This window comes from Alosa pseudoharengus, unplaced genomic scaffold (genome assembly GCF_046254945.1).
Source record: "Alosa pseudoharengus isolate Yale_2024_CS ecotype anadromous, Long Island Sound unplaced genomic scaffold, YU_APseudo_1.1 YU_APseudo_1.1_scf_13, whole genome shotgun sequence".
Taxonomy (NCBI): Eukaryota; Metazoa; Chordata; class Actinopteri; order Clupeiformes; family Clupeidae; genus Alosa; species Alosa pseudoharengus.
Genome location: NW_027468598.1, coordinates 18218069 through 18232986, shown reverse-complemented (window position 1 = coordinate 18232986; position 14918 = coordinate 18218069). Strand labels below are relative to the sequence as shown.

At 47.9% G+C, this 14918-nt stretch overlaps 1 protein-coding gene across 1 annotated transcript in view; it reads left to right on the top strand.

Annotated features, from left to right (window-relative positions):
* Window positions 1-14918, top strand: part of cwf19l2 (CWF19 like cell cycle control factor 2) — a 38788-nt gene that overhangs the window by 7574 nt on the left and 16296 nt on the right. Inside the window, exons 4-10 of the mRNA XM_076282359.1 lie at window positions 326-448; window positions 2992-3111; window positions 4702-4795; window positions 7504-7619; window positions 8370-9268; window positions 11418-11532; window positions 13006-13104. Coding sequence (XP_076138474.1) covers window positions 326-448; window positions 2992-3111; window positions 4702-4795; window positions 7504-7619; window positions 8370-9268; window positions 11418-11532; window positions 13006-13104 — 1566 coding nt within the window. The remainder of the gene's footprint in view (window positions 1-325; window positions 449-2991; window positions 3112-4701; window positions 4796-7503; window positions 7620-8369; window positions 9269-11417; window positions 11533-13005; window positions 13105-14918) is intronic.

Sequence of the window (14918 nt, the reverse complement as noted above, 5' to 3'; positions counted from 1 at the left end):
TAATTGGTGTTTTTTGTACTGTAGTGGCAGGTTCAGTGGAAGTTAATGTTCGATGGCGGCATTATCTGTGTGTGTGTGTGTGTGTGTGTGTGTGTGTGTGTGTGTGTGTGTGTGTGTGAGTGAGATAGTAGCTTCATACAGACTGACTCTCGTGTGGCCTGCAATTACACTCACTCCGCTTCTGCTCCTTCAGGCGCTGCAGACGCACACTCCAAGTCTCTCCTTTCCCTCCCTCTGACTCTTTCTCTCTCTCTCTCTCTCTCTCTCTCTCTGCCTCCCTCTCTGCCTCCCCCTCTCTAACGAGCCTCCTCTTCTTGTGTCTCAGGCGTCTGCGGACGAGTGGGTGGAAGCTCAGCCGACAGGCCCGGAGAAAGCCTGGAAGATCTCCAGCAGCAGTGAAGGCAAATCCTCCGCCAGCACCCCCAGCAACCCAGCCGACAGTGAGCAGGTGAGACCACACACCTGCCACCCACTCCTGGAGGATGACCCTCCCTGAACCCGTGCCATGGAAAACCTGTCAATGGTTTCCACTGTGTTGGCTCCACAAAGAAAACATTAATGATTGTACATAGAAACTGGAGCTGAGCTGATAAATCAGTATTTAATTAGGAACTCTCCCGGGGCACTTCTGATAAATGTTAAGTCAACCTTTGGGAGGCATGATAGAAATCTGAGTCAGATCGCTTGCTAACTAGAAAGTGGTTTAGAGAGAGACCATACACATGCATTGCATTTCTGTCTCCACAGGTGGATATGTGGAGGAAAATCTGGCCAGAATCTTTGTTGTGTTTGACAGATGATGGTGTGTGTGTGTGTGTGTGAGTGACTGGAGGGAGAGTGAGAACACTGGCGTGGTGTCTGTGAAAATGATCAGTCTGAAATGTAACAGAAATCCTTTTGTGAATCGTGTTCTATCTAGGTCGAGTGTAGAAGGTTATTTGTACAATGCTGAAATGTTGCACACTGCCGTCCATGTGTCTTGAGAAAAGTTTGTGCGTGTGTGCGTGTGTGTGTGTGTGTGTGTGTGTGCGCGCTTGTAAGGTATGGGAGTGCAGGACTGTGGGTTTCCTGCAGCCAGTCAATGGCCTGCCACACCTAATGGCTCTCGGTGGTTTGACGGCCCAGTCCACTGATAGGGGATCGATATCCTCCCTCGTTTGGTCAGCCCATTAATCCTGGTCAGACATGCGCCGCATCGCAACCAGAGCCTGATGACGCAAGCCCTATAATGCAGCTTTCGCCTCACTACTTGGAGAGCAGAAATGCAGCCAGTTATGTTGTAGGTGGAGTTTTTGTATTTGTTTTGACAGTAAAATGTACAAGTCGGTTGTTCCCTTGGATTCCAACTTGTGGGCTAATTAGGGAAAGTTGTTTGGCGTGATTATTTTTTCACGAGTGAGTGATTTAAAATCGGCTGATAATCACCTGATTTGGCTCATGCTGTGAAAGTGAAGTATGTCTGCCGGAGGTGTGTGTGTGTGTGTGTGTGTGTGTGTGTGTGTGTGTGTGTGTGTGTGTGTGTGTGTGTGTGTGTGTGTGTGGGTGTGATTGAGGCAGGGGGAGAAGTTTGGAGAACACTCTTGGATTTGATCATCTGACTTTGCTAATGTCCTGAAAGTAGTTTGCGTGTTTCTGCGTGTTTCTGCGTGTTTCTGCGTGTGTGTGTGTGTGTGTGTGTGTGTGTGTGTGTTTGCTTGTAGAAGTAGGAATAGGTCCTGGGTCTGTGCAGCTGGAGCTTATGTCTGTTCTGTGGGGGTCTGGTGTTTTTATTGGTTGTGTCTGACTGCATAGCTTTGAGCTACAAACAGTATAGGAGAGATGAAAGACTTTGCTCTCTCTCTTTCTGTGTGTGTGTGTGTGTGTGTGTGTGTCTGTGTGTGTGTGCGTGCCGCCGTAGAGGGTCTTCCACACACAGACTCCCACCCCTGTCTTTGCTGATACCCCATGTGTGGGTGAACGTGACTCGTTAGTGCCCCAACAGTGAGCCTGCCTTTCCCAGAACACGGGTGTGCTTTATTTACATTCGGTGCTGGGGCCGGCGAGATTGGAATTCATGTTGCATTAAGACATGCTCTTTGGGCCTGACACGGACACAAACACAGATGCTGCCTTGTTTGCTGAGGGTAACGGCAGCAGCAGCCAGACAGCATGGTGTCTCTGCACAGAGTGTGTGTGTGTGTGTGTGTGTGGGGGGGGGGGGGGGGGGGGGGTACAAGTGCCATTTGGTGCTGTGGAACAGGAACCTCATCACCCAGGTCATGCAGGACTGATTAGACACATATTGGGTTATGTAAACCAGTATGTACAATGACAGCAGGCTAATGCCGGTTTCACACCCACTTGAAAGATAAGTGGTGAGAAATGCTAATACAGTACATGAAAATTGCTTATCTTCCTTGTTAGATAGATAGATAGATACTTTATTCATCCCGAGGGAAATGTTAGGCATCCAGTAGCTTATACAACCATAACACAGCAAACACACATGCACACATATATCTCACATGCATAAAAATCTCACACACAAAAATAATGTTGTTCCCCCTTTTTTTTAAAGAAAAAAATATTGTCTCATTAGACTGCTGTAACTAGTTTTGCATAAAGTCATCTTAGATTTTTAGTAAAAATGAATGCAAAAGAAGAGCTTATGAACAGCTCTCAAGGATTGTGTGTTTAATGTTCACAAGGTCAGTAGAAGCACAGTGATATTGAATATTTCGTCAATATTTCGCCGACTTTATCCAAAGCAACTCACAAACGTCAATTTTCCTTCAAGCAACTTAAGGCTCAAGGGCACAACGGATGGCAACCAGGAATCAAACCCTCAACTTTTCTGACCACTGCTTGCCTGACCGGCTCATAAGCCACTACACTGTCACTACCCCATGTGAATGTGGCTCTTTTTGACTCTTATCTGGTCCATATACTGTATTCACTGTAAATGTCAATGACCTTTGATGACCCTGAGCTCTTCTCTGTGACCCTGTCTAGAGAGACGAGTGGATGACCTTTGACTTCCTGGCCATGAAGACCACGTCGACAGCTGAACGCCGTGCGGAGAAAGAGCGTTTGAAGGAGGAAGAGATGGAGAAAGCACGTGCCATTGAGGAGGTGAGACGGCCTTACACATAACCATCATAATGGCTGTATTAACTAGAATAAGATACCACTGCCTGAAGTCTGTATAGTCAGCCTGTCTATAGTAACTAGTGACAATAGCAAGGTTTGGAAAGTGAGATTAACCTTAACCACAAATAATAGAATAGGTATAAAAAATGAAAAACACTAAATGATAGAACTTAATAGTCATTTTAATCAATTTACATTTGTATTTCATTCCGGGAAACTTGAGTGGAATTTGGTCACAACACCACAGTCTCTGATTCACAACGCCCACTCAGCAGCAATCTGCATGGTGCTCTCTTGCCTTGTGTGTGTGCGCGTGTCTTTGTGTGTGTGTGTGTGTGTGTGTGTGTGTGTGTGTGTGTGTGTGTGTGTGTGTGTGTGTGTGTGTGCGTATACTGACGCACTTAAATCCCATGAAAGTGGTTTACCTTACCTCAGTCGACTTGGTTACCAGGGAAACCGCTATCAGCATAGCGGGATAAAAGGACATAACAAAGTAGTCTGTGGGGGCACGATAATACTCTGACCGCAGTGTGATTCTCGGCAAATTAATTCACAGCGCAGTGCGAGGAGGCCCATTCTTGAATGTGATTGTCAGGTGTGTGTGGGGGTGTGTGTGTGTGTGTGGGTGTGTGTGTGTGTCCTACAGTGAATGTCCTACAGTGAATGGGGGAGATGGGGATGTGTCTTTGGTTGTAGGAGACAGGAAACGTCACACTGACCATCGTGGATAGAAATCATGCGCTAATCACTCCCCAGCCCTCTCCGAAATGGCCCCCAAACAAGCAGCGGGACTTTGATCGAAGGCACAGATGAGTTTAGGCCTCAGAACAATGACAATGTGATGTCAAACACACACACTCACACACACACTCACCGGTGAAGGAGGCAGTAATTAGTTGAGAGAGCTGCTTTTATGTTTGATCTGATATGGTGCTCTTTATCTTCCCATTATCACCCGGAGAGAAGAAATACTCTTTTCTGATTGGCTGGTGGGTGGCTATTAATTCTGAATAACGGGACACCTATGAAGTAGATCTGGTAAAAAAAGTTTCATATCAATGCTTATGAATGGTAACTATAACAACCATAGTAGGACGAAGAAGTAAGAATAGAAGTTATAGGGAATTAATGGACGAGCGCGAGGCAAAGTCCATTAATTCCCTATAACAGGACACTTCGGCGGCTGTTATCCCCTACTTATTCCTGCTGAATGGGTGTTGCTACCAGTGTAAAGGCCTATTCACACCAAGAACGATAACAGTAACTATAAATAAATATCGTTCTCGTTAATATGAATGACGACGTTCACACATAAACTATAACGATAACGACATGAAGAACGATATCGTTGCAGATCACTTTCAGAACGATTTCCAGAAAGATAAAAAGCTAATACCCAATCAGAACCCATCGAATTTTAACCGTCACGTTCGTTAAGTTCAGTGTGAACGATTTTATCGTTATGGTTATAGTTATCGTTATCGTTCTTGGTGTGAATAAGCCTTAAGAAAGACAAATGTGTGTGTTTGTTTGTTTGTTCGTTTGTCATGAATATGTTCTTTTTATTTGTAGGCTGGTCTTCACAAACTTGAACTTAATCCTTACTGGAAGGATGGAGGGAAGGGCCTGCCCCCGGAGGAGGGTGTTGGAACTGCACCTTCTAAAGGTATTCCCCCCTAGTCACCCATACATTTTCCCACGCCATCCCCTGCTGTCCCCGTACCTCCACACAGAGCTCAGTTAGAGCCCTCCCAGCATGCACTGCAGCTCAGTGTGTCTCATTCTCCCCTTCATCTCATCTCCCAGAGAGGATGATAGTCTGAAGGGAGGGGGGGGGGCTTTAGACCCCCCCTGTCCTGCCTGCAACCCCACCATATTTAAAACCCTCCTCAGCCTCCATGATGGATCACTGGCTGCTCAGTGTAGCACTAACACGGCCCCTCTGGCGCCCACCACAGCACATTTACCCTGTCTGGCCCCCCACCACACACACACACACACACACACACACACACACACACACACACACACAACTTCTTTGAAACGTAATGAGGCATCTGTCTCGGCTTCCCAGCAGCAGTGTAAGAAATGGTATCGCCAGTAAGCTTGTCATGTTCCGGCAGGGATTGGGAGCACAGCTAGCACCCCATAAAGCGCCCATTAGACGAGACGGAGAGAGGGAGACGAGAAGGAAAAAAAAGGAGGAGAGGGAAAAAGAACAATAATGTGGGTAAGAGAGAGGGAGAGGAGTTAATGGGGAAAGTAGGACACTAGCAGGGCCTTGTGGAAAGGAAGAAGAAATGAGAAAGGGAACGGAGAAAGTTGGTAAAAAGAGTGGAATTTGGAAGTGTAGAAATAGGTGGTGGTGGAGGTGTTTTGAAAAGTTCTGTGGAAAAGGGGGATGAAGAGATGGAGTGAAGGAGAGATGGAGTGAAGAAGGAAGCATCTGAGGAGGAGAGGGAGAAAGAGGAGCGGAGTTGGCGTTAAGCTGACGCGGCAGCTGCTGGGTTTGCTCACTTATCAGGCTTGCATGTGTGTGTGCTGTCACTGCTGCAGAGTAAGCCCCGAATTAACACGGTGCTGGGTAAACACGTTTGACTCCGGTGTCAGCACACACACACACACACTCATTCACACACACGTACCAAGTCACACACAGTCACACACACACTCATATACACACACACACACACACACACACTCATTCACAGCACAGAATACACACACACACTGATAAATATGGCAACTGTCTCACTCACTCAGTCCCACTCTTGCCTGAACACGCACACACACTCTGATTGCTCTCCAGCTGTGGGACCCACTGAGTGCAGGTGATCTATATTTTCCCTCATCATGATGAATGAGTAGCTCTGAAAAAGCAGACCAGAGAGAGAGTGTGAGCAGACCAGAGAGAGAGACCAGAGAGCGAGTGTGAGCAGGCCAGAGAGAGAGACCAGAGAGAGAGAGACCAGAGAGCGAGTGTGAGCAGGCCAGAGAGAGAGACCAGAGAGAGAGAGACCAGAGAGCGAGTGTGAGCAGGCCAGAGAGGGGGAGAGAGAAAGAGAGAGAGAGAGAAAGAGAGAGAGAAAGAGAGAGAGAAAAGTCTTCACCTGAGCTGCTTTGGCTGAGGGCTGTAGACCTCCCTGTAGACCTGTAGACACACAGGGGTGGATGTGTGCTGATCCATGACGAGCTGCTGGCTCACAGGAGTGACCCCACAGCTGTGCTCTCACTCTCTCTCTCTCTCTCCATCTCTCCTTCTCTCCCTCCCTCCTTTCTGCCCTCTATCTCTTGTCAGGGCATTCAGCAGCCTGGCAAGTGTGTGTGTGTGTGTGTGTGAGTGAGAGAGAAAGAAAGAAAGAGAGAGGAAGAGAGCGAGTGAGACTGACTTGGGGAGAGTGGAAGAAGAAGGGAAATGAGGACAAAAGAGAGATGAGAAGATCTGGGAACAGGCCGGGCATGCATTTATTTTTCACAATCTGTCCCATCGATCATCATCATCATCAGCACTGTTTATCACTGCAGTCACATTCTGACATTTTCTCCTGAAGGACGGGCAGTGATGTTCTCGCAACGGATGTCAGGGTCATCTGTACTGCTCATTGTTTATTTACTCACACAGTGGGCCCATCTCTTTGAAGGTTCACTGTGTGCGCGTGTGTGCGCGTGTGTGCGCGTGTGTGTGCGTGTGTGTGTGTGTGTGCGTGTGTGTGTGCGTGTGTGTGTGTATCATTAAGACTTGTGGTGCCAGGCCATTTAGAGTGCACATGAGTCGGAGCATCAGTGGGATTAAAGCCAGGAGTTTGCGGAGAGGACACCGAGTTTGCGGAGATCGGGATCTCGAGGGATGAAATGTTCTGTGTCGAAGTGTTCTGTCGGGGAAAATAAATCACCTCAGATCTCAGCGTCTTCTGTTCATTTCTGTGCTTTCAGTTTTAAAGGCATATACTATGCAGGTTTTTTAGCTTAATATGCAAGTTTTTAGCTTAATTTACCTTCATTTAACAGCTTCAGAGTCATTGGAACGGTTATGACCTTTTTCGGGTTGAATGGTGGCCGTCTCGCTTCCCCCTGAGCGCCTGTGAGCGGAAAAACCACCCTTGCAACTGTGGGTCGGCGGGCCGACAGCCTCAGTGTCAGGAAGTATAACTAGTGTAACGAATTGCTTTACTGCATTCAAATACACATACACGCCAGGCACCGGCTAGAAAAAGGTAGCGATGGAGTTTCTCAGACATTCGTCATGACAGAGCCAGCGAAAAAAAAGCAAAAACCGAGAAAACAGTAAGGAAATTGCCAATACTGCATAGTTTACCTTTAAACGGTTACATTTGTTTCTTTTTCTTCCCTCTTCTGTACTGTTCTGTTCTGCAGCGATGTTGGTTAATGATGGAGGCCTGAGCTGGCTTAGGAAGTCTTATCAGCGAATGAAGGAGCAGGCTGAGAGAGAGCAGCGCAGTCTGGAGGCAGTGGTGTCAGAGAGATACGGGGTGAGAACACACACACACACACACACACACACACACACACACACAACCACACACAAAGTTGAGCTGTCCTAAAGTTTTGTCAAGTGTTGTGTCACAAACTCATTCAACATCCACTCAACACACACGTACTCAGTACAAACACACACACACACACTCAGTTTAAACACGCACACACTCAAATACAGCTACAACGTCTCTGTTTGTGTATCACGCAGTACACACATAAACCGACAACACACACAACCAAAACCCAGCTTGAAACTACCAGCATCCTGAAGCCCCCTATCTGCGTTCTTAATTCCCTCCCTGCAGAAGTGCCAGCGGTGCACTTCTTGTGACAGACATCATGGAAAGCCTCTCAGAATTCCATCGCAAAGCTTTGTGGGCAAACCACCTAACTTCAGTCATTTTTCTTTAACCTTGTTTGCCGAAGGCATATTGTGTCACAATTGGTTTCGGTGCCTGAAATCCCCTCGTTGGTTCCCAGTTATGAAGCTGAACTCTGTTTTCCGTCTGTCCCGTCCAGAATAAATACCCGTTTCATTTGAACACTGATCCAGAAGCATGTTTTCCCGGGGGTGAAGGGGAAGACATGCGACTCCATTAAAATCGGTCCGTTTTAGGATTGTTATCTGATGGGCATCTAGTAACATTTTCCCTCTTCTAATCTTAATGGTTTTATTTCAGGATTTTTCAATTTATTTATTTATTTTTTTATTCATTTATTTATTTATTTAATTGTCCTTACAGTCCATGGAGGAGTTTCAGCAGAGGCTACAGGAGGCGGAAGAGCTGGCTTATGGAGAGAGATCAGGGGGTGGAGGAAGAGGAGGAGGAGGAAGAGGAAGAGGAGGAGGAGAGCGAGGGTGGGACAGAGAGAGGTGGAGGAGAGGCGTCCATCATTCGTCAAACAGCCGGGACAGAAGGTCGCCCCCTACAGACCAGGACAGGGACTGCAACCGGGAGAGGGACCGAGACGACGACTGGGGACGTGATCGTGATCGCGACCGAGATGGAAATGGAGACCGAGGCAGAGGGAGGGACAGGGACGGGAACTGGAGACGGGACAGAGAGAACGATGGCGACCGATCGGACAGAGGACGGGGGGAGGACAGGGCCTACCAGAGAGACTGGCGCAGAGACCGGGACAGAGACCGAGAGGACGGCAGGATGGACAGGGGCCGGGACGACCACAGGAGGGAACGAGACGAACAGGCAGGTAGGAGCACCGACCGAGACAGAAGACCCCGGGACGACCCAGCAAGACCCCGACCCGACGTCTCCCGACCCCAGCAAGACACCCCTCGGCCCGGCCTTGACCAGGGCGCAGCCTCCCTGAAGGCTCGGTTCCTGAAGCCCTCAGACCCAGATGAGGACGAGGCAGGCAGGTCCAGCTGGGGCAAGAGGCCCTCGGCCTCGAAGGCTTCCTCTGGCTTTATGAAGCCCAGTGACGACGATGATGACGGTGCGGCCGGCGCCCCAGCCTGGAGGAAAAACACCACGCAACCCAACCCTTTACAGGGGAAACAGGAAGTGGAGAGGGGCGTCACAGCAGAGAGGAGGCCACAGACTGACCCTATGGCTCAAACATCTGGCTCAGCACTGGTAGAAAAAAGTCAAGACAAGAAACCATCAGAGAGCCCACCAAGGTCAGTAACCATGTGACCATGTTTTTAGTGAGATGATTTACTGTTTTTGCTAATAATGAATAATTTTAATTAATGGATTCCAATATTGAAGTCCCTTTTGTTCATTGTATGTTTCATGTATGTTTCATGTTCATCAGTCATGTGAAAGCTCTACCTCCTACATAATGTTTAAGCAACTCAGGATAATTCTGGAAAGTAACCCAAGGTGAAAGTGTCAAAGTGTAAATGAAGGGTTAAATGTGTGTATCAGCTCAGATGGTGCCCTTCACAACATTAATCCAGTCCCTTAGTTTTTCTGCTCCCTGCACGTCTCATTTAGATGCAGATTTAGTGCAGAAAATGGCAGGTAGCAGCATAATTTTTCAGAAGGAGAGTCCTGATTTCGCTCTTCATGCTTGATGGCATGGAGAGAGAGTCGATGATTCTGCAGAGAGTCGGCGTTGCGGTGACGTCCCTGGGGTTTGCACAGGTGGCCGTGCCAAAATGGTGGCCCATCTGCCGAGGAAAGCACAAAAAAAAAAATCCCATCTTTAAAATTCACTAACACACATACACACACACGCTAACACACATACACACACACACACACACACTCACACTCTCTCAGAGAAAACAATAATTGTGACCTCGTAGATGTATGGGTGTGTTACCCTGAGGGAAGGAAATCATTTCAGGCAGATTTACAGGGGCGCGGAGGCTAACGGCTTGCACAACACATACCATTGGTTCCCTGGTAGAGAACTGAGGTGGGCTGACGCACTGAAGACATTTACTTCCCCTTCGTCAGGGCCTTTACTGCCGGAAAGGTAGCCAGCCAGGCAGACATGAAAATGACTCCGGAGTCGATAAACAAATATCGCAGATGCTCAAACCTGAAAATGAACATAATGTTTAGTCTTGTGTCACTCGGTCTCACACTTTGTCGCTCTCGCTCAGGATCTCCAAGTTCCAGATAAGTGTATCTTCTTGGTCCACTCTTTGTCCTTGTCCTCCTTCGCGGCCACAGTGGACACAGAACTTTCCTGTGACCCAACGCAAAAAAGGTTTCAGGGCCATACTGAGTCCAGACTCCCCCGACTCGTTGATCTTTACTCTAACCTCTTTCTTCCCCCCCGTTGCCCGTTAAAAAATGAAACGGTGTTATTCCCAGAGGCTGAAGAGCTACATTCGGAAGTCTGGCTGCGAACGTCTCACACAGAGGTGATGAAGGAATGTTTCACACCCTGTGGGTCCCACTTCTGGCACCAAAAGTGCCTTCCAATGCTGTGCCTCTACATGCAGTCATTATGCCAAACCTGGGTCTGATAAAAGAGGAAAAAAACCAAAACCTATTTAACATTTAATTAAACCTGAATTGCCCTACACGAGATGGAGATCTGTTTAACGTCGTCCCGGAAATGATTTTCTGCTCGTCTTTTAACGGTCGCGTCTGCACCCCCTCAAAGTCATTTGAAAGAGAGTGAGAGAGAGCAGCGCCTGCGCGAGACGTCCTTGTTATGCAGAGCGGGACAGCTGCTGTTGCCGTGAGCGAAGGGTGTGTGATTGATGGCCGTCTGTCTCTCTTTCGCTCGCTGTCTTTCATCGACACCAGGCTCCCTTTGCGCCCTCGCACTCTCCATCTTTCACACCACCTCTCTCTTTCTCTTTTTCTTTCTATCTTTCTTTCTTTCTTTCTTTCTTTCTTTCTTTCTTAACCTCTCTGTCTGTCACTGCAGTATTCTGTGTCCCATCTGGCTAAATTCAGGGGCTGTGTTTGACCCTGTGTGCTTTTTATGAGCGTGAGATATGTCCCTGCAAGGCCTCTGTCCCCAAGACTACCTTCGCTGGATACATATTTGGGCTGATGCATTAACCTCCTGCGTATTAGCAATTTGTCTTTCTGTTTTGCGCTCTCTCTCTCTCTCTCTCTCTCTCTTTCTCTCTCTCTTTCTCTCTCTTTCACTCTCTCCTTCCCCCTCTCTCTCCCTCTCTCCGTTTCTCAGTCTTTTTTTCCCTGTGTTCCCATGTAGCCCAAGAGATCAAGACTTCGTTCTGGGTGTTATTTCTGTCCTCCTCAATCAGTCACTTGTGAGACTTTCTGACCCATGTTGTTGTGTTGTGAGAACTGTCCTAGTTTGAACTTCTGGTGGACTTTTTTTTGTGTTTGCAGTTCCCAGAGTGAGGAAGAGGAGGAGCAGGAGGAGGAAGATGCCCCCATCTTGACTGATGAGGAGATGAACAAGCTGGGAGCCAAACTAGTCAAGGCAGAATTAATGGGAAACACGGTGAGACCCCCCAACTCTCTCCTCCCAGCTGTGTCTGTCTGTCTGTCTGTCTGTCTGTCTGTGGCATAGGAGCTATAGGTTATAGGTAGAAGTTCATCTGTTACCCAAAGCTAAAAGAACACTGTGATGCTCCAGTTAAGAATTGTTCGGTAGTGTGTGTGTGTGTGTGTGCGCACCCATCTTATTGTGCCTGCGTTAGCGCTCCATGTTTCCTTGTCCTGACTTCTTCCCTCCAAGGACATGAAGGACAAACCCTGTCTGCATTGCCACCGCTCGGCCAATCATTCTGTCATTCGGTTGGGTTATTTGTGTAGTGCTTTGTGCCCCGTCATTGCGGCTGTGCTCTTAAGAGCTCCATCAAAGTGCAATGCCCAGATAAGATGGGCTCTTTTACTGCGCCGCCTGGCAATAAGGAGCCGCAGCATGTCCCAGTCACTTATACAAGCCAGAAAGGGAAGGGCTTTGTCCAGCAGGACAGCCGGTCTTAACAGTGTGTGTGTGTGTGTGTGTGTGTGTGTGTGTGTCTGTGTCTGTGTGTCTGTGTGTATTTACTCCAAAGGAAAATTGATGAAGTACCAGAGGAGTTCTGTTGCATGTAGAAGTGCATTGTCTGTTTGTATTAAAATATTTCTGTGTGTATGGGTATGAGTTGGGACAAACAGAGGGAGAAAATGGTGGGGGGGGGGGGGGGTAGCATCACTGTGGACATCCATCTGTTTGACTGTGTGTTTTGGTCCCGGTCACACCATTCTCTCATCCAGACGTCCGGTCTCAACATTGACCAGACAGAGGTCCTTAGAGCTGTTTTCTGTCCTGAAAAGATATGTGCCACCAGTTGAAAGGTTCTGTCTCTCTTTCAGCACCCTCTGCTTCTTTTCCATCTCATTGCCCACCCCCCCCCCTCATCTGTTCTGTGTCCACTTCAAAGACAAATGGACAGACCACACATGTGTATACCATGTGACTCCGATAGCTTCACAGGGCCTTCCCTTGTTCACAGACTGGCGGTGGAAGGAAAGGAGCATTTCTGTCCCTAATTGTTGCCCCAACCCCACGCACGCCCGCTGTGTCTGTGTGACACTCTTGTTGGTCGATCTTTGGAGAAGTCCTCCATGATCAGCAGTGATTGTGGGAGAGCTTAGTACTCTATTATCTCTCAGATTTTCCTCCTGCACACACTGAGGGGCAAGTCACTAAACTGTTCTGTGTGTGTGTGTGTGTGTGTGTGTGTGTGTGTGTGTTTGTTTGTGTCTGTGCCTATGTGTGTGTGTGTGTGTGTGTGTGTGTGGGTGTGTGGTGTGTGGTGTGTGGTGTGTGGTGTGTGGTGTGTGGTGTGTGTGTGTGTGTGTGTGTGTGTGTGTGTGTGTGTGTGTGTGTGTGTGTGTGTGTGTGTGTGTGTGTGTGTGTGTGTGTGTGTGTGTGTGTGTGTGTGTGTGTGTGTTTGTGTCTGTGTCTGTGTGTTTATTTCCACAGGCCCTGGCTGACAAAATCAAAGCACAGCTGGAAGCGGCCCGTGAGGCCAAGGAGAGGCGAGCTCAGAGGCCATCAGGACTGCAGGCAGGAAAAGCCCAGGTTAGTGATGGGTGGAAATTTAAGCATACCCTACAAACAAATATTTCTTTGTAGGCGTATTCGCGAGACTGGGAAACCCTGAGCTGTGATTGTTGCACATTTTTAACCTCTCGTCGTTACTTGGAGTTGAAAATCAAAAAAAATAAAAATGATCTTACCCTAGTGGGTTCCTCAGCCGAAGCCAATGAAGAATGTCTCTGTCTCTCTTGGTCCGAGTGCCTTTAAGTCCAGCCTCCCTTTATTAAATACCAAAGTCTTGGATGCACTGCTTCTGAGAGATTTATGGTTCCCCTTCTTGCAGCTATCGTGGTGAAAGTGAAACATGAACGTTTCTCGGCTATCCTAAGATTTACGACTATGTCGGACTTAACATGGATTGTATACTGCCTTATCCAAACACGCCACCGTCATTTCTTTGGTCATTTTTTCAAGTCTGTTATTACATTATCAATCTCTCCTAAAATCTAAAGTGAATAAGATTTATTTTTTTTTTTTTAAATAGCTGCGCCTCTGCTCTAATGAATGTTAATTTACAGCATTGCTACTGATTCAGGGAAGAAAGCTATGCGGCGAGGGTTCGGTTTTATTGCCCTCATCATGCTCGTACGGGTCATTGTGCACGTCGCTCGTTAGTTACCGGCAACTGGCACAGTCTGGCCGTAATTAGAACAAGACTTATGACTTGGCATAAAACATAAAAGTCTTGATATTTTATCATGCCAGATGTGGCATTGCCTTCTATGGCCCTGCCGTTCTGGTGGGATGCAGTGGTGGGGACCTTGATGGATGTGTCTTCGGAGCCTGTGCCTGAGCCGAGTGTGTGTGTGTATGTGTGTGTGTGTGCGCAAGCATGCAGCGTGCCGTCATAATTAACCGCTTCTGTAAACACAGAGGCACAGGGACAGCGGAAGAGTGTGTTGGCAGTGTTGAGGAAAGGATTTGGCTCTATCCACCATGCGCTGTATGCTGATCAGAGACAGTAGGCTTGTTTTAGAGTTGTAAATGTTAAATACATATGATGTATTTGGTTATTATGTCCACTGGTAGCACAGTACGATCATAAAGATAACAAGTTGATAGGTAAATGAATCCCAGGACACCAGAACCAAACCAGAGAGATAGACTCTGGGACACCAGAAAACAGGCCCACGTGAAACTTGATATGCATGGAACCCCACCAGGCTGATGAAGAATGCAAGCTTTTGGTCCAAGGAGCCACCCCACCTCCGCACTGGCTCCCCAAAAGCCATAGAGACCGAACACCGTTTGTGGCGGTCATATCTTGTACCGCTATGCAGTACATCTAGTTTGACAAGGGTCTGTCTAAGAACACTGAACATGTAATTCAGCCAAATTTAGACACGTTTAGACTGGAGTCTCTCATCTTAGATAGCCGTGGTAAATTGTGAGGTGATTTTTATGGCGTCCCTGTGCGCACTCAGGCCGCTAGCACAACTGGCCATTAAATTCGTCTGGAGAGTAATGTCTGTGTGTGGCTGCTGGCCCGGATCTCCTCTTGGAAACCCGAGCCGGGGAACCGTTCCTCTTTTCCTCCTTTTTCTTCTGGAAACTTCCAAACACGCGCACCTGATCACCTGCGAGTGACGCCGCTGACGGCCTGAATGGCTTGGGGATGGTTAGTGTTTCCCGTCTCCCCATCAGTCCAGGAGCTCTGGTCGCTCCGTGTGTTTGTCAGGTATAAGTCCTTCTGGAAGAATTGCGATGAGGAATGGGGAGACTTCTCTTTCACTTTTTAGAAGGGTTTAATATGAGGTTGTGAGGACAAGCTGTGGAACACAGGAGGACGCTCTCCA